Source organism: Pavona decussata, unplaced genomic scaffold (genome assembly GCF_977016875.1).
Source record: "Pavona decussata unplaced genomic scaffold, jaPavDecu1.1 SCAFFOLD_6, whole genome shotgun sequence".
In the NCBI taxonomy this organism is placed as follows: domain Eukaryota; kingdom Metazoa; phylum Cnidaria; class Anthozoa; order Scleractinia; family Agariciidae; genus Pavona; species Pavona decussata.
The window spans coordinates 462,760-489,358 of record NW_028145430.1 but is presented as its reverse complement, the minus strand read 5'-3'; the positions used below and the strand labels follow the sequence as shown (position 1 = coordinate 489,358).

Below are 26,599 nucleotides of genomic sequence, written 5' to 3'. Positions count from 1 at the left end.
CTTACTAGCAAGAATCCAAAATAGTCAATAAAACTCAGTTTATTAAAACAATACATGGTTTGACTTCTCTAGTTATTCTAGGAAAACAACATCTTAAGTTGGCACCTCGGTTTTTTCTCTGGCTGCACATCATGGTTTCGATAAATGCTTCCATGATATTTCAAATGACAAAATTCATAAATCAGGCACAACGCTTTAACGTCTGAAGGTTGGTATCTTATCCCTCCTCTGAAGCCTAAAAAGGAAAACAGCAACGAAATTAAAATCAACTAAAAGAAAAAGTTAACCACGCACTGAAATAAATATACCTGTGGTGCTATGGGTCCATATTATTTTGTTGTCAATATACATTTCAGTGACATTTTCATAAAAGAAAAAAATTATAAAAAAAAAAAAAAATGATAACTCGTACTAGCTTTCTACTCAGAATATTTATTTAGACCATATCGATTACATAATCCAGTTGTGGAAGATAATGTTTATAAAAAATACAGTTAAACATATTCCTGGAATCATTTTCTGCTCTAAAATGACCATGTCTATGTAATCCCGATTGAAGACTAAGTAGTTAATGTTGATGTCTTAACTAGGAGAAGACACTGATGGCTTGCAACGATCACCACAAATTAAGTGGACCGCATAGTACACAAGGAAGCAATGTCGAAGTAAATATTTGGACACTAACATAAGTAAAACGATTTACTTAAGACAAACCTTTCAGATTTGGAATAAGAATTGACTCCACTAATTCACCAATTCGGTTTTTATACTAATTCCAGAACAGGTCTTATCAATCTTCCGCCAACTCAATTATCAGTGGCAGGGCAAACAAGGATATTTAACTGGAAAGGTGTTTCAGACGTCATTTTCTGTTTTCCTAGATTGCTTTCAGGTCTTTAAAAGGGCAGTTCAAAGTACGCTTACACAGTTTGATCAGTTTCAATTTGCTTAGCTCAAAAAGTTTTAGAAACCGAAACCCATCCCTCCAATTTAGCCGGTCTAATTTCGCTCTCTTAACGAACATGTTAAAAGCCTCTTTATAATATAAAATTGCTGTTTACTCCTGAAGCAGGAAAGCGTGACAATTTCAAGAAGGTAGCTAATGAGAGCGAACATTTATCAACGTGTATAAAGGAAAGTTATCACGGTGAAAGTTCTAAAATTCTTCCCACTATAGTCCTTTGTATGTTTGTTTGTTTGTTTTTGGCTTCTGTACAAACTAAGACGCTGATTCTGGGAGCAAATTATTTTCAAATGGTTTTGGAAGTTATACAACCGATCACCTACCAATATTGTTGCCACATAGTTCGTATCTGAAGGCTTGATAACATCTGCCTTTGTTTCTCTCTTACTTCCTCTCCTTAAACACCTTTTCAGCCTTCGGGAACATCTTCGTCTCCTTCTTCTTGGCGGCCGCAGTACAAAAGTCTCTGCCTGGTCCATCAGAACACATACCAGAAGCAGCCATAAAGTCAATCCATTCTTGACTATTGTAGCTCCTTTCTTGACGAACGTGCAAAACAGTTTTGCTCCTGGAAGCTCGGATTCTGTTGATGTACTGTAGGTACGAGTTAATTGTTGGCCAAGACAAGCCTAGCCCTACTACCAACAGAATAGCAAGAATAATAATAATAATAATAATAATAATAATAATAATAATAATAATAATAAAAAAAACATCGTTATCTAGACCTCGGCACTTCTGATCTGCTGTATTCTAAAAGATTTGCAGTTAGTTAATTTATTTGGAACAGGAGGAGGTCAACGGCTAACACACCACACGAGTACATACGGGTAACATACGAGTAACATACGGAACATACGAATACATACGAATACATACGACTAACATACGAGTAACATACGGATGCATACGAATACATACGAGTATTATGAATGTTTTTTCTCATAAAGGAAGCTCTAATTATAACCCTTGCAAGCATTTTTCACGTCAGGAAACACGTACCCGGTTCAGTTTGAGGGGGAAGGGGAGAATGTTGATCGCCACCCCCCTCAGATTTTGCAAATTTTGGAAAGGATATTAATTCTGTTGCTGAAACTTTAAGCAGCTGTTCGTTTATAGCTTGCGGAATTTTTTAATGTGTCAAATGTTTCCAAAGTCCGACATTTCTACATGTACATGGTTGCATTTAAGCTTTCTGGCTTGATTTTGCACTGATTTTTTGCCATTTCTCATAACCAACTAAGGTGAAATAGTGAAATCAAGATGGCGGATCATACGACGTCAGTGCCATTCAGAATATATTGTCATCTTGTAGCGCAAGCTAATGGTTTTGCATTCCATGTGAATTTATTTTACTGTGACTAAATTTAACGAAAGCCTTGGGGGGGGGGGGGGGGGTTCGATCAATACCCCCTCCCCCTTCCCTCTCAAACTGAACCGGGTACGTGCTTGCTGACGTGAAAAATGCTTGCAAACCTTATAATTAGAGCTTCCTTTATGAGGAAAACATTCGTATGTATCCGTATGTTAGTCGTATGTATCCGTATGTTTCTCGTATGTTACTCGTATGCATTCATATGTATCCGTATGTTCCGTATATTACTCCTATGTTACTCGTATGTACTCGTGGGGTGTCTTAGTCATGATCTATTTAGTATGCCGAAAACGAGGGTCCATGTTCATTCTTTCTCTGCAATATGCTCCACGCATCAGTAAGTGTATGCTGTTAATGCGCCAGTGAGTCGATATCACCCCAAAGAGGAATTGTAAACCCTTACGAGACTATGTGATATGTGAGGTGTATCAGATACATTGCCATTATTTACTGATGCCAAATAAATATGCAGTTCTGTAAAATCATAGTTAATTGAAGGCAATGGTTATGAAACCTGACAAACTTCTTTGTTATATGTTTTTGTTTGCCTTTTTTACCTTGACCCTGCACACACAACAATAGAATTTGGAATGTGTTGTAGCAACTGACCAATCGAAATGTTTTTGTTAAGATATTCAACTGTGGTGTGAACGTTAAAACAAAGGATTGTGCAGGGTCGTGGCCCTTCCAACATAAACTGCAGCACCATTGTTTTCATGGCAAGGTTTCATAACCAGTCCCTCAAGTAACTATGGTAAAATGGAGCTCCATTTTAAGACTTTTTAAAGAAGTTCCAGTTTTAATGACTTTTTGAAAAACGACCCATCTTCATGACGGGAGTCCCAGCGGCTCAGTAATTTGTCCGAAATCTATACTGGTGACACTTTTTTTTAAATTTGAGATGATTTCTGTTAACGTGAAACATCTCTTTCCTTGTAATTAATCTCCAGAACGACTTGACTAAAGAAATGATCTTAATTAAAAACGTGCAGTAAGTGAATTTTCCCACCCACCAATTATAACACATTCATAAAAATAATTCACGCCTTCTGTGAAACAGAAACGATCACTGGAAGGGATCCAATTAGGTTTGCGTGCGGTAAATATAAACTACTGGACTTCCATCAGAGATCAAATGCTCCCCATCTTTCTGGGATGTCAAGCTTTTTTCTGTTGTTATTCAAAATAGAATTAAGTTATGACTTTACAATACAAAATGTAAAGGGAGTAACTTTTTGATATTTTTTCAAGCAGTATCAGTATTAATGCCATTTTTGAAAAGCGAACCATCCTCATACTGGGAGTCCCAGCGCCTTACTAATTTGTCGGAAATGGAAACGAGTGACACTTCTTTTAAAAATTGGAGACGAGTTCCGATTACTCGAATCATTATTTTCTTTGAAATAAAAACTTGTAATTAATCTCTAAAACAACACGACTAAAACAATATTCTTAATTAAAAACGTGCAGTAAATGAATTTTCTCACCCAACGATTATAACACATTCATGACAAGTTCACGCCTTCAGTGAAACAGAGACGAACACTGGAAGGGATCCAATTACATTTGCGTGCGGTAAACTACTGGACTTCTATTAGAGAGCGAACGTTCTCGATCTTTCCGGGATGTCAGGAAAGTCTGGCTCGTTATGGAGTACTCCACGAATTTTTCAGCTGTTGTTAGCTCTACACGCTCAGTCACAAATGTTGCAATGACGGTCGCCTTTCTTCATTCCCCTCTCCCCTTCAATGTTAAATATGTAGTCCCCCGAAGTAAAAAAAGAAAGAAAAGCTGTCAACACATGCGCAATGCCGATTTTCAGTAATCGTTCCAATGTAAGGAAATTGAACATTTAACAGTCATTAGTCAGTCTGTAGAAGAGCTGTTAATGCGTCATATGTGGTTCGTTAGTTCGATTCCTGCCGGTCGAGGTCAAATTTTTATTTTCTTGTCTCGTGTAGTCTCATTCGTGGCTTCTATTTCAAGTTAAAGTAAATTCTCAGATTCATCATGAATGTGTAACTAACTATTTATATTAAAACTTCACCCCCCATTAAAACTTCACCCGATAAATGAGGCAGGAGGAGCTTTGATGAACTCAGGAATTCACAGCGTGATTTATTCAAGGCGCGAGGATCCATTCCACAAAAGGCGTCATACTGACAACTCGTCTATTTTCTCTCCTTTCGGAAAACTTCCATTTGTATAAGCTACATGTGTCTAGCATAAGAACTGATATCTGCGCATTGTTTCTCATTGCAAAGTTAATATTTCTTTCCAAAAGCTCTTCCCATGTGGTTGAGCCGTTCAACTTACCAGACTTTGAAACAAACAAAAACAAGCTTTACGTTATGTAACAAAGAAAGCCCAAAACAAGCAGGAAATTTTCAACCCTGAACAAAACAAGCAATGACAACGCTGGGTTCAGTTGACGTAATAAATTGGCTTCCCAGTTGATCGGTGTTCAATTCTTACACTGACTTCTAGACCCTTCAGAAAACTTCTCCTTGGCTTGCACGTCTTTTTGCGTTCGTTTTTGTTAACACAATTGATGAAGTCTTGGACTTATGCTTTTCAAACACAATAATAATTCAATAGCCAAAGACGAATTTAAAGGAAATCATACACCGCGACGTGTTTGGATATCTAATGAAAAACTCCTCGTTTTTGCATCCTTAATTTCCCCTTCAAAATCAGTTAGTTTGTGAAGCCAGTATATCAAATACTCGTCACAGTGTTTCATCATAACATAAACAATCTCGGAGTTCGTCAAAAATACTCCGCTACATATCGTATTTTCAACTCTCTTCTCGGTGTTTGATTGAACACTGTGTCTCGTGTTTGATATATTACTTCTACATTTTGAAAACAATACGCGTACGATTTTGTGTCACAATTTCCCATTCTTTTTTTTTTTTTTTTTTTTAACCATTTTAAAATTCGTTTTACATGTCTTTAAATAAGCCCGCGGTAAAGTAAACTTTACCGTACAGTTGGCCATCTTTAGGATTTGTATTACCTAACAAAAAAGGTCGGAGATAGTTTGGTTTGACTTAGTTCCTGAAATATTCGCATTCTCACCGCGTGGCAAACACCAAAATAACAAGGGATCTAACGAATCACTTGGATTTGAAGTAAAGTTTTTCAGAAAGAATACAAGTTATCTAAGTTCGCAAACACTATTTTTTTACAGCAGCTACAAAAATGTCAGTATCAACTTCCGACAAACTTTCGAAGTTCTGGAAATCCTGGGTTGTTTCTTGAAAATGTCATCAAAACCAGATCTGCTTGAAAAATTTACTCAAGCAATTCCTTTTCACCCATGCGCATTTATTGAATAATAACTGGACCGAATCTAACTGAAAAAATTGAATAAAATTTTGTGCGTCAAATTTGCCAGCTTTCGAGAGACGGTTTGAAAGAGCACCAGATACTTCCAATACTCGGCTTTTGATCACAAAAGCAACACAGCTAAGGATACAAAAAAGAACGCATCTTTATATCAGAACCAAAATAAAGACTTTCAAGTTATAAGTTTCAAATTAAACTCATCAGGGTGCATTTTCACATGGGATGGAAATGATCAGTCTACATTTTTTTTAAAAAAATGTTCTGAATTTGGAACGTCGAAATGTAGCTTATCTTGAATGGAGTCCATCCAAATTAAAACGGCGTTTCTGCTAAAAAAAAAATACCTTAAAAAAAAAAAACGCTCTCTACGTAGGACGTGTTTTAAAATGGCGTTTTTATTATTAGCATTAATCAGAAATATTCAGTAAATTTCAGTTTATTAAAATGATACATTTGGTTTGACTTCTCGAATTATTCCACGAACACATGTAATCTTAAGTTGGCATCTGGCTTCACATTAAAGATTTAAAAAATGAGCTTGCGCTCTTAATACCGCGGCACTACACTCGAAAAATGATCCCTTGATATTTCATATGGAAGCTCATAACTCAAAGATAAAGCTTTAACTTCTGAAGTTTGGCATCTGATTCCTCCTCTGAAGCCTAAAAAGGAAAGCATTAACTGAATTACAATCAGAAATTCAGCAAAAATACGCACTGGCAGTTAAACACACAGTAAAATACTGAGAAACCGCAAATAGAAAATGATCATATGAATGCCACCTGCGTTTGTCACAATCTGAAATTGTGACCCCATTCCGGTCAGGATCTATAATATCCGTATGTATAAAGAAAGAAATGGTCGGTTTCAAACAGTTTAGTTCACTGTATTTGAAACTTGAGGTGCAAGTATAAATGGGAGTATTGTCCACCTCTGAATCTATCAGCATCATTTTCGGAACGACTACTCTATAATCTGATAGCCCCAATGATCCCTGTATTTTAAAAGGTTTCATTATAATAATAATAATAATAATAATAATAATAATAATAATAATAATAATAATAATAATAATAATAATAATAATAATAATAATAATTCGTAACAGATTTCTGGTCAGGATATTTTATTCGCCGCATCGCCCGATTACATAATCTAGTCCCGGTGAAAGATGTTGTTTACCAGAAAGTCCTATAGCGAATTTTGTGCTTCAAAATGGCCATGTTTATGAAATCCCGATTGAAGACTGTAAACTCAGTGGTGTATATTGATATCTTAGTTAAGGGAAACCACTATGTCTCCCAAACGATCACCACAAAAGGACAACCACGTATAGTGTTTCCAAGAGGCAAAACCTTTCCGAATACTTCTACACTTACATAAACTGAATGAAAGACTAACCTTTTCAGATCCGGAATATTAAGACGACCCTACTAATTCACCAATTCGGTTTTTGAGATTATTCCAGGACAGGTCCAACTCAATTATCAGGGGCCGGAGAGACAAGAAAATTCAACTGGGAATAATGTTTCAGACGTCATGTTCTGTTTTCCAAGATTACGTTAAGGTCTTTAAAAGGTATGCACGCTATGTACGCTAACACAATTTAATCTCTTCCGATTTGCCTAGCTGAACATTTTAGAAACTGAAGCCTATCCCTCCAATTTAGTCGGCCTCATTACGCTTTCTTAATGAAATGAATCAATTTTCCCGTTTTACGAAAGTTTCGGATAGCTTTGCACCTAGAAATTACAGTTTTTCTTCACAATTAAACTCGAGATTCTTGGGCCATTTAGGTCTTACGAACAGATTTCCATCGACATGAGCTGGGCGTTGGATTTATCGAAAACATGTTGTAAAGACTTTTTTAGAAAGCATTCTTGCTACTCCTGAAGGAGGAAAGCGCTATAACGGCAACAAAGTAGCAAATAACAGCGAATATTTATGGATGTGTGTGAAGGAAATATCTTAAGAAAAAAAGTTTTAAAATTCTTTCTACTATAGATCTCCTCTTCTTTGTTTCTGTACGCACCCTTCCCCTGATTCTGATAGCACATTTAATGATTTTAAAATTTTCAACTTTTAACTTGGAAGTTATGAAACTGATCACCTACCAAGATTGTCGCAGCATATTTAATATCTGAAGGCTTGACGACATCTGCTTTTGTTTCTTTCTTACTCCTTCTCCTTGAGCACCTTCTCAGCCTTCTGGAACACCTTCGTCTTCTTCTTTTCCGTGACCGGAGTACAAAAGCTTCTCCCTTGTCCATCAGAACGCACATCACAAGCAGCAACAAAGTAAACAGGATAAAGAGACGCCCTGAATCCATTCCTGACTTCTTCGTTGAAGATCGTGCAATTCATATGCTGGTGTTGTCCTGAAGATACGAATTAAATCTTGCCTAGCCCTGCCTACCAAAAGAACACAAAAGCACTGTTACCTCGACCTCGGCACTTTGCCAAAGTGCAGATCGGATCTACTGCATTCGTGTCACCCAATGTTAAAAAGATTAGCAGTTTGCTAAGAGGAGGAGGTCAACGGCTAATACTTTTACCATATTGCGTATCCCATGTACAGTCTTTCTAATATGCTCCATGCATCAGCAGGTTTTTACGGTCAATGCCCAATTACAGATAACGGCTGACAGTCGCGCCTTTACATGCTGACGTGCGATCTCAGCACCCCACCAAAGAATTCTAAGTTCGTCATTAGACTATGTGACGTGTGCGGTAAATATTACATTACCACTATTATACTTATTCAAACTAGTATTAAGTTATGACTTAATAATAGAAAATGTAAAAGGAAGTTACCTTTTGCTATTTTTTTTCAATCAGTTTCAGTATTAATGTCATTTTTGAAAGGCGACCCATCCTCATACTGGGAGTCCCAGCACCTTACTAATTTGTCGGAAATGGAAACGAGTGAATATATTTTCTTTCAATTGGAGATGAGTTCTAATTGCTTGAATCATTATTTTCTTTGTAATTAAAACTTGTAATTAATCACTAGAACTACACGACTAAACAAATATTCTTAATTAAAAACGCGCAGTAAATAAGTTTTCCAACCCACCGATTATAACCCATTCATGACAAGTTCACGCCTTCAGTGAAACAGAAACGATCACTGGAAGGGATCCAATTGCATAGCCATGCTGTAAACTACTGGACTTCCATGATAAATCTTTGGCGAATGTCTTCGATCGCTGAGGGATCTAAAGCTATTTGTTGTTGTTGTCAAAAAAGTCTGGCTCGTTATAAGCTGCTGTAACTCTCCAAAAATGTTACACGCTCAGTCACAAATGTTCAAACTGGGTCACCTTATTTGATACCCCACTCTCCCCTCAACGTTAATTTTCAGTAAGCGGGATTGAAAAAAAAAAAAAAAAAAGCTGTCAACGCAATGGCGATTTTCAGCAAGGGTTACAATGACAGGAAAGTGAACATTTGTCAGCATGCATGTTAGATATATGGTTATTTGATTAACCATTATTCTGCCTCGTAGCTCAGTGTGTAGAGCGACGGTTCATGCATCTTACACCGTGGCTTCGATTCCTGCCGAGATCGAAGATTTACCTCGTTGTCTTGTGTTGTCCCATTTTCTTTTTTTCTTCTTTTTCTTTTTGTTATCAGTTATTCATTGTCACACATTACACTGCTGACCTAACACTTTTTTGTTTTGCTGTGGCTACGGGTGGTACGCTACCTACAGAGTGAACTTACTATTTGCAGATTTTGAATATTTAGAGCAAATACATTCCAATGACGGTACATACTAGTTACGTGCACGGCTTGTCTATTGCACTACACTAATAAGAAAAAAAACACTCGACCTTTTTGGAGAGAGGACTACTTCTTAATAAAACATATAATTAAGACAAATTTTCAAGGTTCTATTTAACGGGTATCTTACTGAAAACCTCGTGAATGGAAATGGTCATGCTGTTAACTTGTATGAATGAGCAAGTTAGCAACCATTAGCAAGATTCTTGAACGGGCTGTGCACATACAGCTGTATGGTTACTTGTCCGAGGTCCAAACTGCTCACCCAAAATCAATTCGGTTTTCGCCCTAAACTGTCTACTGTAACTGCTCTCGCCCATTTCACCGACAACATCCTTCAGAGCTTAGACAGCGGCTGTATGACCGGTGCAGTTTTCATTTGATCTTTCGAAAGCATTCGATACTGTGGATCATGAGATTCTTGTAAGAAAACTCAAGTCTATTGGTGTCTCTACCCAAGTCGAAAAATGGTTTGTGTCTTACCTGAATAACCGACATCAAGTAACATCAATTGAAAACTGTCTGTCCCCTTCTCACGATGTTCGCGTTGGCGTACCGCAAGGGAGCATCCTTGGTCCACTTCTATTTCTAATCTACGTAAACGACCTCCCACACTGCTTGGAGTACTGCAAAGTTGTCATGTATGCAGACGACGCTGTGTTATACTATAGTGGGAAAAGCTGCCACGAAATTGAATCGCATCTAAATGCCGACCTTGACAAGTTAGCTCATTGGTTTGATAACAATCACCTAACTTTAAACACGTCTAAATCTAAGTTCGTACTGTTTGGCAGCAATCGTAAATTGCAGAGTTGCCATGATGTCAAGCTTGTTATGCATAATGTTTGCCTCGAGAATTCAGATTCAATCAAGTACCTTGGCGTGAAAATTTACAAGAACATGACTTGGAATGAGCAAATCGATTCATTAATTACCAAAGTAAATCAAAGGATTGGCCTATTGGAACGTGTCAAGCCTCTATTACCATTGGATGCACGGATTACACTGTATAACACTTTGATTAGTCCCCTTTTCGACTATGCTGATGTTATCTGGGGTGACAAAGATAACACTACACTTATGGGCGATTTGCAGATTCTGCAAACAAAGGCAGCAAAAGTTATCCTTGATTTGCCTGGCTATACCTCATCCACCGATGCACTCAAGTCACTTGGCTGGCCAACCTTGTCCCAACGTCGCCTTGTAAATAGATACATGATCACTTTTAAGTATATTCAAGGACTTGTAGATTATAATTTTAATATTCTTAAGAACAGCGACATCCATTCCTATAATACCCGGAGAAAGAATGATTTCCGTCTTCCACGCGTACGAACCAACCACGGAAAGAAGAGACTCCTTTACCAGGGTATTAAGAAATGGAACCTTTTAGAACAGTCTTTCAAAGACATAAATTCTTTTTTAATTTTTAAGCAACGTATCAAAGAGCGTGTTTTTAGCTAGTTTTTAATTCTTATTCTATAATTTTTATTTCTTATCGCTGGCTTTGTATTTTCTACTATTAAATAATTGTAATTTTTAAATCATTTCGCAATCTACAGGGCCCCACTGAATATCACTTTCGTGATGTGGGCTCCCTGTATAAAGATTGTTGTTGTTATTATTATTATTATTATTATTATTATTATTATTATTATTATTATTATTATTATTATTATTATTATTATTAATAATAAATACAATGGCGCGTAAATAAGGTGTTGTAGTTAAATTTCCGTAATATTGTTGTGTGCTGGGAGCTTGCAGTAACAGCGAACAAGATTTCCTCTATGGTAGGGTATATTTGGCACGCATTCTCTTTATTGAACCGTCTCAAGACCTTTTGCATAAACATTTTGGTAAACGTACATTCGATAACAGAGTGCTCAATTGAATTTTTGTCTCCACAGTATAGACATTTATCTTAAATCTTAATAATTCTTTCTTAGTTGCTATCGTTCTGTGGATTAATTTTTGAAACTCTTTTAATTTGGTTTCCTTGCAACTGGTTTTCACTCAGTGATTTAAGGATCTTGTTTCATACGTCTTTGTTTAAGTTTTTTGCTCCAACGTTTAGGGCCTGTTTGTTCTTCAGTGTGCATTTCGGTGTTAAGCAAATTATAGAAGTTACTTGACTAAGCCTTATACAAATTGATTTGGATCGATTCGTTCAAGGGAAAGATATTATCATTTATAATAAAGAGTGATTTAGTGGAAAAGAGTAGGTCATAATAGTGATGACACCGGCCCTTCTTAAACAATTAACAAACGAAAATAGGTTTCCCGTCCACCAATATATCTTTGTTATAAAACAAAATTAATCCCTGCTTTTGGTGGTAGGTATAAATATATATTTTTTAATTCGTTGAACAAATCAAGTATCTTCTTATAAAAGATAGGGAGGTCGTTAAAGTAATTTGCGTCGTAGTTGCACCTTAGTAGAAAGTTTTGGAATGATACACCAATTATTATTGTCCGAAGTCAGTGTCATTCTTGGGATCCAAGCGAGTTTCAGAGCTTTCAACATTATTCCAAAATCCATCATACGTATTCCGCCGTTGTCTAAGTCTTGGTAGAGGACTGATCTTTCTTATTTTATCTTTTTCGTTTTTCCAGAAGAACTTAAAAGATTTTGTTTTGACAATGCCCCAAATTCCTTGGAAGGCATTCAGATTAGAGGCCGAGTAGACCAGTTGTGATATACCCAACGTTTTAATTAACATTGCCCTTCTGCAAGCAAGCGCGAGCTAGAGACAACAATGATCAGCTTTTTAAAGACGAAGATCTGTAAGACACTCATATCCGTGATAAACAATTAAAAGCCGCCCTCCAAAAATATCGACTATCGTCGTTTGGACGAGAAAAAATTAAATCCGTCAAAGTTTCTTAGAAGAATGGTCTATATAAATGAGTAAAACGCTTATCTACAGAATCAGTTGATCGATCAGTCTTCTGTTAAGGTCATTCACGTCACAAGTATCCCAAGCTCATTGATAGCTATTTTTTGTAACATTAGGTAACACTCGAGTTAAAAGTTATCTTCACCAGGAGGTAGAACTGAAATATGAGAGTTTGCATGGGAATACATGTTGATTAACGGATTACAGCAAATGAAATACGGATAACACTCTAATAAACACTTGCCTGTTTGTGTTTTGGGACGTTTTATAGCGTTTAAAAAAACAAATAATTGGAGCCAGAAAAACTGCGAAATCAGAACATCGTTGGAAATGCTGATCAAATGTTACGAAAGGCAACCGACTGATAGTAAGTAATAGTAAGTGTCATTCATTGATTTACCTACAGCGGAACTTGGTTAATACGGACACCAAGGGGACCTGCCAAAGTGTCCATATGAAACAGGCTCATAGAGAAAAAAAAAAAAAATCACGCCACGGACATATGTTTTTATATTAATACAAAGGCTCAAACAGATATTTCTACGGCAACGAAACGTTGTTTTATTTCTTAACTGTTCCTGCAAGTGTAAACAGTTCAAACTACAGAAACTTTACGCTCATTTATTATAGCCATACGTTATTGTTCTTGAAACACGACAACAGAATCAATTTCGTATCAGTATCAGCCTCTGAGGCTGATGCAAAACAGAGGAAAACAAAGAGGAAGAAGGGAACGCTACAAAGAATGACTACAGAAAGAAACCAAGAAAGCCGTAAAACTTCACAATTGGTGCAGGCATAACGGACAAAAAACTACGGTACAGACAATTTTGTTAATGTCTTTTAGTGGTAAAATCATATTACTCCAGATATCTGTCATTATTTGAACGGGGTATATTATGTCTACAACTAGCACATAATTGTGACAATGAATAAATATATCATCCCTGATGATACCGTTGATCGGCGAAAGCTTGGATTTTTAATACCGTTTTATCCGAAAAGTAACTTTAAGTCCTCATTCAAAATGCTGCTGAAGGACAACATACAAAGATTACCGAAAATAGACAGTGCGTATCATATGGCCATGACATGATTACCGACATCAGTCATATCCTTTCTCTGCCAAAAGTTGACACCACAAAATATGGTCTCAAATCATGGAGATATTTTGCCGCAAAGATATGGAACGAGCTAACAAATGATATTAGAATTAAAGCCGGCACTAAGGACTGGGAAGAACAAAATCCGATTGCTTAAGTTTGACTGTAATTGGATTTTTTTTCTCATCCGATTCTTAGTTCTTAGCTTTTACAGTGTTTTTACCATGAATTGTTGTTCATTTTGTACTTTCTAATTTTTAGTTTATAATTTTGGCCGTGGATTATCTGTAAACAAGCTGATTAAGCTAAGCATAAATCCCACGTTAAATTAAGTATCGTTATCGTTATACTGTATAGCCACATGCAACCGGTGTCCGTAATGCGGGGTTAACGATGTACGTCACTCGGGACACAGAAAAATGTCCGTCGTCTGTATTAGCCGTATTAAACGGGTTAATTGTAGAGAAAATCTATGGGCTTCTACTGATACTATAAATTAGCGTTTTACTTGACCCCCCCCCCCTCCCCCCCTCCCCCCCCCACCTCCCCCTCTCCCCCCAAACAAAGAAGTACAATACAGGGGCTTATCATAATCAAAATTATTCCGGGAAAGCAGTTTCCTATTTGGTCCCCGAAGTGCACGGAATAGCTTTGGTAGTAAATCTTAAATGGCCTTTTTTTTTAATTTAGGAGCTGTTCCATTTTTATTTCTACCCACCCCCACCCCGACCCGTCAGGATGTGCCCGCTTTTCTGTAACGCAATCTCATTTTGTAATCATGGCGGAAGGTCAACAGAACTTAAACGATTTCTTGACGAGAATCTCCACTTCAAATCAGGATTTTGATGGTTGCTAAAAGAATTTTTGGTCATTAAGGATAACAAAGCTAGAAATATTTGACTCCATGCGGCGGCTTATGAGGTAAAGACAATTTTTTCGGCTGATGGTTGTCCTGACGGCCTTTGAAGAGTTTAACTCAGTTTAACGGTTGCGGTGTAACAGGGTCTGGAAGGGTATTCTCGGGATCCGGGATTTGACCCAAATACGGTGCGGGATTCGGGAAAAAGGCAAAATATTTTGACGGGATTCGGGATTTGACTGCTCCCCGGGAAGCGGGATTTGCCAAAATTTGGGTACGGGATGCAGGATTTTTTTGCCTTGTCCTCTATTGTGAAAACCAAGAATCTTATAGTGGGTCACCCTTAGACCTATCAAATTGGACACCGATTGCACTGCTTAAATAGCATCAAAGGCAATATAGACAGACGACTGAATCGAAGCGACACTACCAAATCTAATCAATCCTGACCAAACAGGCTTCGTAAAAGGGAGATTCATAGGAAAAAAATATTTGACTCATAAGTGACATAATGGAATATATGAATCTGCAAAACCTGTCCGGTATTCTAACGTCACTAGATTTCCGTAAAGCATTTGATTCGATTAAATGGCCCTTTATAACGAAGACGCTAGACTACTTTAATTTTGGTAGTGACATCGAGCGTTGGATTAAGATATTCTACACGAACATAGAGAGTGCGGTGCCAAACAACGGTTTTATAACCAATTGGTATAAACCGTCAAAAGGAGTGCGACAAGGTTGCCCCCTCTCCCCTTATTTGTTTATTCTGTCTGCGGAGGTTCTCTGAATTAAGATTCGTCAAGACTCCAACGTGAGAGGAATCAAAATCTTCGGTAGGGAAATCAAGTTGTCCCAATTCGCTCAAGATACTACTTTGCTAAACGCCGACTTAGAAACTTTAGAATTGGCTTTGAAAATTGTTGGGGATTTCGGAAAAATTGCTGGTCTACAGGGTGTTTCAAAAGTTCGTGGACATTTTAAAAAGTCTATACTTCATCCAGATTTCTTATATTTCTCTCCATTTTCTTGCAGATATTAACAAATCTTATTGTTTATCGATTTTCAGAACTTTTGTATGAGTCAGATAAAAAGCCTTGTTGAAATAAATATTTTCCCGCCAAAAGGTGCAAATCTGTGTCGTGTGTGTTTTTGAACTTTCCCGCCATTTTTGTCTGTTTTCAGTAGCAACTACATACTGTAGATTTTCAACGTCTTGATAAAATTTCTAATTATGAACCCTAAAAAAGCAGTGTATTTAAGAGCACAGGCAGCAATTCTACGATCATCTGGAGTATCTGTTCGAGAAACGGCTAAAATACTGCAAAAAAGCAAGAGCTGGGTAGCGAAGTGGTCAAGTTCACAAGAGTTTTACGACAAGCCAAGAAGTGGTCGACCATCAGTCCTTGACAGAACCGCAAAGAAAGTTATAGAAAAAGCAAAGTATAAACGAGGAAATTCTACCAGAAAAATCAGCAAACAACTGAAGAACAAAGGTCTGCCTGGATCTGCACCAACAGTGTGGAGGTATATGTCAAGAAAAGGATGGAAACCTTTGAGACGAAAAAAGCTTCCACTTCTGAGCAACAACCAGAGGAAAGCTCGCTTAGTATTCGCTCGTAAATATGGTAAATTTACAGCAGATGAATGGGAAAATTTTCTCTTTAGCGATGAGTGCCCTAAATACCTTTTTCATCTTCCGAACCCTAAAAACGATATAGTATGGGGCTCACAGGAGAGTCAAGTTCCGCCATCGTACCAAGTTAAAGGAAGCGCCAAATGGATGGTTTGGGGTGGCATGACAGGCCGCGGCCTCACTTCCCTACATTTCATCCCGCAAGGACAAACTGTAACGGCAGAGTATTATATCACAAAAATCCTTGAGAAAGAAGTGAAGCCTCTTTTCAGCCGAAGATCTACAACAGAAGAGCCTGTAAAACGAAAGCTTTTCACGAACAATAGCAGTGCGACCTTCGTTCAAGATGGCGCACCAGCTCATACGGTGAAAGCAACACAGCAGTGGTGCAAGAGAAACCTCCCGAATTTTATCCAAAAAGATGAGTGGCCAGCAAATTCACCTGACCTTAACCCTATTGAAAACCTATGGAGCATCATCGACGAAGCTGCATGCAGAGATCCGATCCCTAAGACGATGGGAGGACTAAAATCAAGGTTACGGCAAGCCTGGCGAAACATACCGCTAGCAAGCCTAAGGGAGCTGGCTCGTTCCATGCCGCAACGGCTCAAAAACGTTATTCAGAACAATGGGGGGCACTCTGGATATTAATTTTTTTAACAGTGGTCAAAGGAAGCAATGTACATAAAACTGGAAAAGCTTCATTAATATCGGATTCGTAAAACTATCATTTATTTGTATTAAAAAAAGTGTCCACGAACTTTTGAAACACCCTGTATCTCTTAATGTAAAGCTGAACGAACGAAAGCGCTTTGGAAGCGAAATTTTGAAAGTTTTGGAAGCGAACGAATGCGCTTTGGATGGGAAGGTGGAAAAACTATAAAAATAAGCATCTAGATTTAAAATGGTTCCATAGCTCTGTTAAGATACTTAGGATATATTTTTAATATAATATTAAGGAGAATCATCGGGCAGAATGGCCAGATACTTTCGCATATTAATGAGCCATTACGGCAGACTATTCGAGCGTGAAAGTTGAATGAAAGCGCCCCAATTAGAGAGGAAAGGGAGGAATTTGCTGGAGTAGGCTCGCTAAAACCGCCATATCGCAGTAAGAAAATGCAACTTCGACAAAAAGATCCAAAGGGTGCAAACTAAGCTGGATATGTGGAATTCACGGTATTTGTATGTTAAAATGGGGTTGACAGACTTGCGCGACTTCCACTGTGTGTCCGTTGTGTTGATAAAAGCCTTTTCAATTTCAAGCATGTCTTTAAGCAATTCTCCTTTCGTATAAGAGATTCTTCCATTTAGATCAAAATGTGATACGACCGCTCTGCTTAATGGTGTTTGTCTTGATCGTGGGGGGGGGGGGGGGGGGATCTCAAATACAGTCGAACCTGTATATAACGGCCACCCTTGGGACTTGAGGAACTGGCCGCTTAATACAGGTGGCCGCTTAAAACAGGATCACTCAAAATAGTCACTGGGCGTTGTCTTATGTCAATTTTAATGGTGTATCATACCAAAAACATTTCATGCAAGGAAACAATAGGACAATCAATACTCTTTCAAGAGATCAATACTTTAAACAAAGTTCAGCGCCAACTTGTAACTTAATGGTATAATATGCGTAACATTGTGCAAAAGCACTGTGCAATAAATTGTCCTCTACTCTTGTACGGTGTACAGTACTGTATTTCTAACTCACTTACTTACGTGGCTTGCAGTTCACAACAAAATGTCTCATTCCATCATTTCATAGTTGTTACGATCGAAGTGGAGTTATAACGGTAATGTTGCCAATTAAAAGTGACACAATATATAATAAAATTCTTCGAGATAAAATAGGATAGGGTAAGAATTACAGCGACCTAAACAAGTGGGACACGTGCGTTTGTCGCCTCGGAATTTGAAACTTTTGTTTGCAGAGCAAGTCGTTGACTGTCGGCACTGCCAGCGACAATTCCTGTTATCCATGGTACTGTGCATATGGCTTAGTTTCCATTCAAGGGTGGCCGCTTAATACAGGTAAAAATAACAAAAAACGACAAACATAGGACTGCTACAGGGTGGCCGCGGCCGCTTAATAGAGGTGGCCGCCTAATACGGGTAACAAATTCATCGTTGGTATGCACAAAAAATCGGGACTTTAAAAACTGGCCGCTTAATAGAGGTTGGCCGCTTAATAGAGGGCCGTTATATACAGGTTCGACTGTATACTGAAAGGAAGGTTTCTTACTGATCATTCTGAGCCGTAAAGATTAGTTTTTGATGTGCCATTGTGTATGCTAGCTCTGTGGCATTTGGTATTAGGCTTATCGACTTGGATTAACTGCAAGATTTCAGGCAATACTAAATAAATGTTGTCTGTGAAAATACAGGATCCGTGGATTTCTTAGCTTATGCTGTTGTATCTTTCCGCGTGAAGATTGCAGGATGTTTAAAAGCCGCCCTCCATAAATATCGACTATCGTAGTTTAGACGAGAAAAAATTAAATCCGCCAAAGTTTCTCAGAAGAATGGTCTTTATAAATGATTCACATCAATATAACTTTCAGCTCAGTTCGATTCCTATTTTAGCTGTAGTACGACCATCTTGGTTTTGCCGCTCTGAGAGGGCTTTCTGCGGCCATTTTAGGGCACACTTTTAACAGTTTGCCTTACAAAGAAAATGTTACAAATGCGAACAAAAAACCATTATTCGAGACAAGCAAATGTTTGTTGGTAGGTTGAGAAGCTTTCTTGGGAATTTGATTGAAATCTGATTTTTTTTACAAAATTTTTAATTTCTTCCCTTTTTCACTAGTCTTCAAGTGCCAAAAAAATGGCTGAGTTTAAAGCAAAATATCGCTAAAGATGCACTATTTGGCATCCTAAAATTGCGTCCCAGTTAAAGAGCAATGTCACCTACTGTAAGAATGTTTGGCTACATATAATAATTATTGTTCGTAATGTCTGCATTTTAAATATTAAAATTATGATTAACCCATGTAATAAAGATTTAAGGTCTTGCGGCAATAATGCCTTGTTATACTTTTTTGCAGTTAAAACGGGAGGCACTATCGACAATGGTTAGTGAAACGGCTGCAAAGCGACGAAGAAAACACAAGAAAAAGTCAAGTTCATCCACATCCACGTGCACCACCACCTCATGCACAGACAGAGTGTCTTCAGTGTCCACACCTTTATGCACTACCATTACTTCTGCTGATTCTCTTCCTGTAAACTTAGCACACATGTCTTCCTGTCCTCCTAATGATGCTGATGTACAACCTGCTTTATTAACCACTACCACCTTTCCTGCACTGAGTCCTGTCTCCACTGTGATGATGGCCAGTAGCCCTCTTGGGGATGATGAACAACTTGCTGCCTCTACATTAGATGCTGTAGTTGCTACTCCTGCATCTACCAGCCCTCCTGCAAGTCCCGTCTCCGCTGCTATTACTCCTGTCACAGTTACACCTGTTACTCTTACTCCATGCTCAGTACCCCCCACTGGCACCGGAAGGTGCAAAAGGTGTATTGATAAAGCCAGGAAATGCAGCACCTTGAAAAAGGCAAATCTTCGGTATAATCGCAAAGTTGCCGAGCTGAAGAAAACAATTAGGGAGCTTGAAACTGTGAGTTAACAATATATTTTTTTGTATTTCTTGTATCATATACATAAAAGTTCTATTATGCACTATGAGAGGGGTCTGGTTCATGTTGGGTAATTTGACAAGTTTACATGACTTTCCCTGGCTTAAATTTCTTTTGCAGTATGTTAGTTCCTCCTAGTTTTGCAACTTCAACTATATATTGCTATTATTTTATCAGCTCTGTAGAGAGTAGTTGAAACTGAAGATAAACCAGGTGAAACTGAGGAGGAGTCAGAGGAGGAGGATGTGCCGGAGGAGGATGTTCCTGATAAAGATGTTCCTGATGCTCCAGCATGCCCTTCAACAGAAAGTGACATCGAAGGAGAGGAAGATGACACCGACTGGACTTATGCCTCAATGGAGGAAAGTGCTGAAAGTGGATACCACACCGATGCAGATGTAGAGGAGAATTCCATCAATGAAGTCAGGTAGGTGTAAAATTTTTAATACTGCCATTATCTGGGCACCATTGCCATCCACAGTTGAGCAAAGCAATGGCAGAGCATTATTAGTTACTGTTAAAAAGTCCAACCAATGGCAGCTACACAAAAGATAGATATAATTATGGTTTTGGATAAGCAGACAAATGGTGTATTTTGATGCCCGTTTATTTTAGGTTTGCTGATAACTCCAAAAATTCAGGTCCTGCAATACGTATCTCGCTAAGTTTGCAGAAGTAAAAATTATCATTATATTTGGCCAAACGTCCACTGTATAAACTGCGTTTCGTTTTTTGAAAACCTCTTTCCTAACCTCCTCCCTTTTCACATTTCAGAGTTGATCCAGATGGAACTGTTTATGAATAGCCAATGTTCATTGTATTTTACTGGAAGCTTCTGAGTCTATTCATCATGTTTTGCTTCCATTGCAAAGAAGCCGGGCCATCAACCACGATGTAGAGCCAAGGAACAATGGTCATTGTAACACAGCATTGCTTAAAGTGCAAAAAGAACTTGGAATGGCAATCCCAACCCACAGTCCATGGAAAAACTGCACGTGGAAATTTGCTCTTAAGCTTTGCCAGTTTGATGTCTGGTTCATCGATAAGTAAAACTCTCCTGATGTTTCGCCACATGGGTCTCTCTGTCTACTCTGCGAGGACCTACTTCAGGCATCAACGGGATCTCATCTTTCCAGTTGTCCTTCGCTACTGGGTGACTTGCAGGACTGACATGGTCAACAAGCGGAAGGCAATGAAGGATTTGGTGTGGACAGGAGATGGGCACTTTGATTCCATGGGGCACTCAGCAAAGTATGGGGCCTATACCATGCTTTGCATTACCATTATGAAGATTGTGCATTTTGAAATTGTTCAGGTATTAGGCATAATTAAACAAGCATGTTTGCACATGCAACAATTTCATGTACAATTTATCCCAATAAAGCAAAATACAAATTCAGTACATTTTTTTTCCAGTTCAAGGGAGGGGCAAATACTAACATTGGAGGCCAGCAGGTTATCATGAGGCCACAGAAACCATGCATTTTATAGATAGAGAAATACATTTTTGAGAGAAGACTAGGCAACTACAAGACCGTAGTTCGTTCACGCCATATAGTTTAAAATATTGTGTTATGTGTGTCATAATAATGCTTGGTTATTTCTTCCTGTTAGTCAAATGAGGCCGGTGGCAGCCAGCAGATGGAAAAAGAAGGATGCAGACGGTGTTTTGCTTTCCTGAACCAGCTTGGCCTGAAAGTGTCAGTGTTTATATCAGACCGCCATACAGGCATTGCCAAATGGATAAATGACTCCTGTAAAGAAACTAAACATTTTTTTTTTTTGACATTTGGCATGCTGCCAGATCAATTACAAAAAAGCTCCTTAAGGCCAGCAAAGAAAAGGGATGCGAAGTTATGGCAAGCTGGATCAAAGGGATTCGCAAACATCTGTACTGGTGTGCCACCTCAACTCGGGTGGGATTTGGTGCATTGATTGCTGCTAAGTGGAATTCCTTTCTACGCCATGTAGCCAACAAGCACACTAATCGTCAATACTCCTTATATTCAAGCTGCAATCATGGAGAACTAGAACAAAGAAAGTGGATAAAAATTGGTAAGCACTTGCTTATGTATATCTCCAAATATACCAATACTATTGTATTGTATGGTAGTATGGACTGTGAAGATGGCTACCACTCAGGTTGCCTAAGCATCAGTCTATGTCACCAACAATTCTTTCAAGAACTACACTCACCCGGATGATCACACTCAACAAACTAAGACTTAGTATTGTATGGTCTAAATTATACTTGACTTTGAGAATGTTTATTATATAATCTTTGCAAAAGAAAAAATTAATATTGATTATTTGGATAAAGATTTATAACATTAATATATGAAGGGTAGAGAACATAATTTATAATGGTAATTACATGTAAACTGCGTGGAGTGCAATTTGGTCTGAAATCATACGCGTGATTTCAAAATCGAACGAGCGCGCAGTGCGAGTTGGATTTGAAATCACAAGTATGATTTCAGACCAAAATTGCACGACACAAAGTTCAATTACCACTTTATTACACCTATTTTGAAATCACAGAGTATCATTGTCAATATTAATATTCTATTTTTTTTACTTCATTTCCATTTTGATGGGCAAAAGAAAGGGTTCGATTTAGAGCAAAAAATGATGCCATTTGGGAATAAATCGCATTGCTGAGAGCCAATCAGATTCCAAGGATCACCAGTGATTTCAAAATGGGTGTAATAAATATGTTAACTATTTCCAAGGATCGAAGAAGTTCAAGTGCACCCCTCTCTAACAACAATCTCGTTTACAATAAATAAGCCCTTGAAGGCCCCTCCCCATGAGCTTGTAGTACCTTACTAAAAAACTGACTGCTGTATAAATTATGTATTATAGGGACCGTAGCATATGAGAAGCTTACTCGTGTATTGACTCCCACAAAGCTTCTCAATGACATGAAACGGTTATCTTCAGATGCCCAGACCAGTTGCTTAGAGGGCTTTCATGCCACTTTAAATCACTGGCATTCAAAGATGATTTGCTTTTCATGGTTGGGAACATTCTGCAGGTGAATTGTGTTTTTATTTTAATACAGCAGCCTCGTATTATATCAGGCACCCTTTATATTTGTATTCCTGATTGGGATGATTTTTACAGGGGAGGGGTTCTTTTAATAAAAGTACTTTTCAGGTGAACAATATTGTTGTAGAGATTTAAAACACAAAGTAACCTAAATTTGCCCAAACCAACTACCATCATTATGAGCAGGTCCTAATTTCAGGGGTGAAGGCATCGGCAGAGGGGGGTGGGGGATGTTGAGGGCTTATATATTTATACTTTACAGTAGGAGTAATTGGTACCCTTTTTGGATATTCACTGATATTTACCTTATAGGCATGTTTTAGCTAGCCTCCATTTCAATGAAAATGTCCAGAGAGAGAAGCAAATAGGAAAGAATGGTGACCCATTATCCAGAGTGTCTTATCCAAAATTCAAAGTTAGTGAAGAAGTAGTACGTGATGTCAGGACTCCCCAAACTTATGGTATGTTTATTTCACTGACTTCAGTAAAGATTACAAATCTAAATGTAGCCAATAAATTTGTGGTATGAACATGTGTGGCAGAGTTATCACAAATTGTCACTGTATTTTTCTTCAGGTTATGTGGATGAGATAAAAAAGCTACTGTTTAGTTTGTCAAGGGCCGAAATGAAAGAGACCTTTACCAAGTATTCATCCAAGGCTCCTGCGTCGCTGACCTCTCAGTTCCCTGACAGAGTGGGAAAAGCAGATGCTGTGAAAGCTTATGAAGAAAGAACACGAAGATCACTCAACTCTTTCCAACTGGTAAACTTGTCTTAACGTATTACTCAGTATTACTCAGTGTTAATAATCCAACTGGTGAGGGGATTTACAAATTATCAGTTGACTTTTTTAGGTTCATAATGTGGTTCAAGCAGTCAAAGAGTCAACTTCGTTCTCAGGGCTCTTTTGAGGAAGGAAGAGAAAGAACCCTGGGAACGAGGTAACAGGCTGCCAAAAAGTGATGGCAAGTATTGAGGCTTGCTAGAATGGTTGAGTAACATTCTTGTGTGAAATTGATCACAAGTTTACAACAAGGGGCAAAATGTTTAAAGAACAGACAAATTGTGACAATGTTATAAGTATAAAATTATCATTCTTTCTTACAGAAGAGGAACAAAATGCCCTGCAGGAGAGTGTTCTGGAAAGTCAATTGTCCAACTCCAACCCCAGAGCCTCAAGGAAAGCACACAATACTTGTCGCACATGTAAACAACCAGTGCGTGGCCATTCAAAGGAAACATAACAACAGAATAACAAAGGACAATTAACAATCTTTTGTTAGCTATTGTTTGATTTAAGACAAGAAAATACAACAAATTTTGCATAAAAATAAGCTATCCATACTGTATCAGTATGTATGTAAATATCACAAGAGGGTCCTCAAAATTGCCATCAATGTTCATGTTTTTACATTCTTAATTTTACATTTTTCAGTAATTAATTGTAAATAGTTAAGTGTGAACATTGTAATAGTAAGAATATTGTGTGTCGTCTATAATGTATTTATGTTGTATTTTTTTGGTCAATGGCAAATAAACGAATGAATGAAAGTAAAATTTATTTGGAATTGTTGTATCTTTCAGAGAATTGTAGGCAGGTCTAGAAGCATTACAATTGAATGGGTGCGTGGAATAACAACTTAAAGTGCCACTACGACGAAAAGTTTTATTTCTATTTTCCCTCTTTTCGTGTTCCAATCCATTTAATGAGTTCGTAATTGCAAAAATAGCTATTAATTAGCTTTATACAAGCTTACTGATCCTGGGAATAAGTGGTCGAAAACCGTCGAAAACCCGTCCGCCATTACTCCGACGGCAAAGTGACGCCCGCGATGATTCTAAAATGCGGTTGCTTGTATGAGATCTTTGCGTGACGTCATACGCGCATCGAACGTCGTGCGTTCCTTGCAAGAACTCAGTAAACCTCAGTAATCGTAAGTCCTAAAGTAAGTGAATAGGCAAGATTATTTGTAAGATTCGCCATCCAGTTTGGTGAAAAGCGATCTAAAGGACAATTTTACCGAATATCTTGGATTATAATTTACTTGGCGGTGGATTTGGAGTCGTATGACTGCAAAGAATACGCTTCGACGACACGCGAACAGCTCATTTAAGCCTGGGATTTACATGTAAAGCCGAAGAAGAAACGAATTCACTCCGGCATTTATCAATCAAAGCTGCATAATGAGTCAAGAAAAAAAGAACTATTAACCTCGTTTTTTTATAGTTCAATAAAGCTTTGACAAAACTGAAATGATGTATAATTAACTTCAGTTGAAAAGTGGGTAGCTATAATAGCTGTAATCTACAGAATATTTGCAATATTACAATACTACAGGGCTGTAATCGACCAGGTATTACCTGGTTAGATCCCGTCCTCATTCTACAACAACTTTCAAGCAGTAAATGAAGTAATCATGAGGGGCCTAATATCTTAAAGCCACAGTTCAAGTAACATTCGACAATAAATTGTTGTAAAGCCCTCAAATGCAGATGGAAAACTAAATATTAATAAGAAAGTTTTTTTTTTTTAATAAGAAAGTTTAGGAGGACAGCTAAGGAGGAAACCTTAGTAGGCTTGCATCATATCTCACCCATTTTTGTTATTTCAACAATGTTTGTTCCTTGGTCAATGAGGATGTGTGAATCTGAGTGAAACAAGCAAACCAGCCTCTTGATCTCATTTAAAACTGACACTATAATATTATTGTAATCATTTTACATGTTGAGTGTGAAGAGCCAGCATAACACTGTGCTGTAACAGTATTGTGTATTTTCCCACATAATCACACAATGTTCACAGACATAAAATTGAAATATCATAGTTATGAAAGAATGACCATCCTTTCCACAGATATACCTTAATTATTCTTGGAGATTCTACCAGAAATGAGATTTAATGTCTTTTTTCTTTGGTGTTTTAAATTAAGAGCCAAAATACTTTAACCTAAATTTTCACACAAACCACAGCTTATTTTTTGTTTTCATTTTAATTTTTTTCTATCTTGTAAGTTTTATCTTAGTTGACCCCACAAACATTTTCATGCTTTATACTTATACTATGTTTGTTTCAAATAGCTCTGGCTTTCTTATGTTGGATGTTGATATCTGTGGGTTTTTACTTTGGCCTTCAGAAAATAACCAGAACCAAGAACAGGGCCAGCTTTAAATATCAAAGCCATTTTTTATGCCAATAATACCACATATTTTACTTTATTTCATTTTATTATTATTATTTTTTTTTTGGGGGGGGGGGGAGGGGGCTTTTTTGTTTTGTTTTTGTTGTTGCTGTTATGACATAACACTCAAATATCCCTCACTATGAACAAGCCAACAAAATAATGGGCCATCAGTAAACAATTTCCATAATCCCTTCACTGTTTATATTAATGTGCTTGACCTATATCCAGGAGATGTTTGTGAAGACTCTCCTATCAGCTATGTTGGCAGTTTCTAGGATCAAATTTAAAGGTACGCCTTTTGCTGTGACCCTCTCTGATAACCATTTTCAACAATGAGAATACTCAGAGCACAAGAATGCATGCCATGAACCCACTGGCCAAAAACCTTTCCTGTATAAAGATAAGTTTACCCTTGAAGTCAGAGGCCAGTCTTGTTGTCTATTCTCACCATGCCTGCAGCATTGTGGTTCTTGATGACATGGGTATGAAAGCAACTTTTAAAAATACCACACACAGTCTACATGCATTACCAGTACCTACTTGTCATATTGATATGATATCAATGCTAAATATTGCAAAAATTTGCTGGTAGTTCTCCTCCTCTCCCTTCCATTTATAAATTTGCACATTATGTACAATGTAAACCTTAGTGTAAGATCCTGGCCCATTCTTCTGGACATGGTATCTTCTGTAACTGTGGAAAATGCCTTCATGCTTCCCCAAAGTGAAACTAACTCCAATAATACAGA

At 37.7% G+C, this 26,599-nt stretch overlaps 1 protein-coding gene, 2 long non-coding RNA genes and 1 pseudogene across 5 annotated transcripts in view; 3 read left to right on the top strand and 1 right to left on the bottom strand.

Annotated features, from left to right (window-relative positions):
• The first annotated feature begins 871 nt into the window (after window positions 1-871).
• On the top strand, window positions 872-8,023 carry LOC146489018 (uncharacterized). The gene is made up of 3 exons (XR_014863783.1): window positions 872-1,564; window positions 7,159-7,268; window positions 7,895-8,023. It is a non-coding gene; the product is annotated as an uncharacterized LOC146489018 (long non-coding RNA).
• LOC146488999 (uncharacterized) overlaps window positions 6,068-26,599 on the bottom strand; it is a 360,510-nt gene continuing 339,978 nt past the window's right edge. Inside the window, exons 1-2 of one of the 2 annotated variants that reach the window (XR_014863752.1) lie at window positions 7,805-8,020; window positions 6,068-6,352 (exon numbers count right to left, since the gene is read on the bottom strand). This is a non-coding gene — a long non-coding RNA (uncharacterized LOC146488999). Of the gene's footprint in view, window positions 6,353-7,804; window positions 8,021-26,599 lie in introns of those variants that run through there. The other variant, XR_014863758.1, reaches the window with a different exon arrangement.
• Window positions 18,916-20,559, top strand: LOC146489017 (uncharacterized). The gene is made up of 3 exons (XM_085105413.1): window positions 18,916-19,597; window positions 19,802-20,043; window positions 20,391-20,559. Exons 1-3 carry the CDS (start codon window positions 18,998-19,000, stop codon window positions 20,419-20,421), a joined length of 873 nt encoding a protein of 290 aa, XP_084961539.1. The 5' UTR covers window positions 18,916-18,997; the 3' UTR covers window positions 20,422-20,559.
• Window positions 20,509-23,912, top strand: LOC146489016 (uncharacterized; annotated as a pseudogene). The gene is made up of 6 exons (XR_014864712.1): window positions 20,509-20,931; window positions 21,231-21,671; window positions 22,482-22,653; window positions 22,980-23,128; window positions 23,244-23,431; window positions 23,776-23,912. The product of XR_014864712.1 is annotated as an uncharacterized LOC146489016 (transcript).

Bases quoted from the DNA above. Each gene is read 5' to 3' on its own strand.
- LOC146489017 (XM_085105413.1), top strand. From the start codon at position 18,998: ATGCCTTGTTATACTTTTTTGCAGTTAAAACGGGAGGCACTATCGACA. The intron at 19,598-19,801 runs GTGAGTTAACAA...TCAGCTCTGTAG, and splicing joins CAATTAGGGAGCTTGAAACT to AGAGTAGTTGAAACTGAAGA. The intron at 20,044-20,390 runs GTAGGTGTAAAA...TTCACATTTCAG, and splicing joins AATTCCATCAATGAAGTCAG to AGTTGATCCAGATGGAACTG.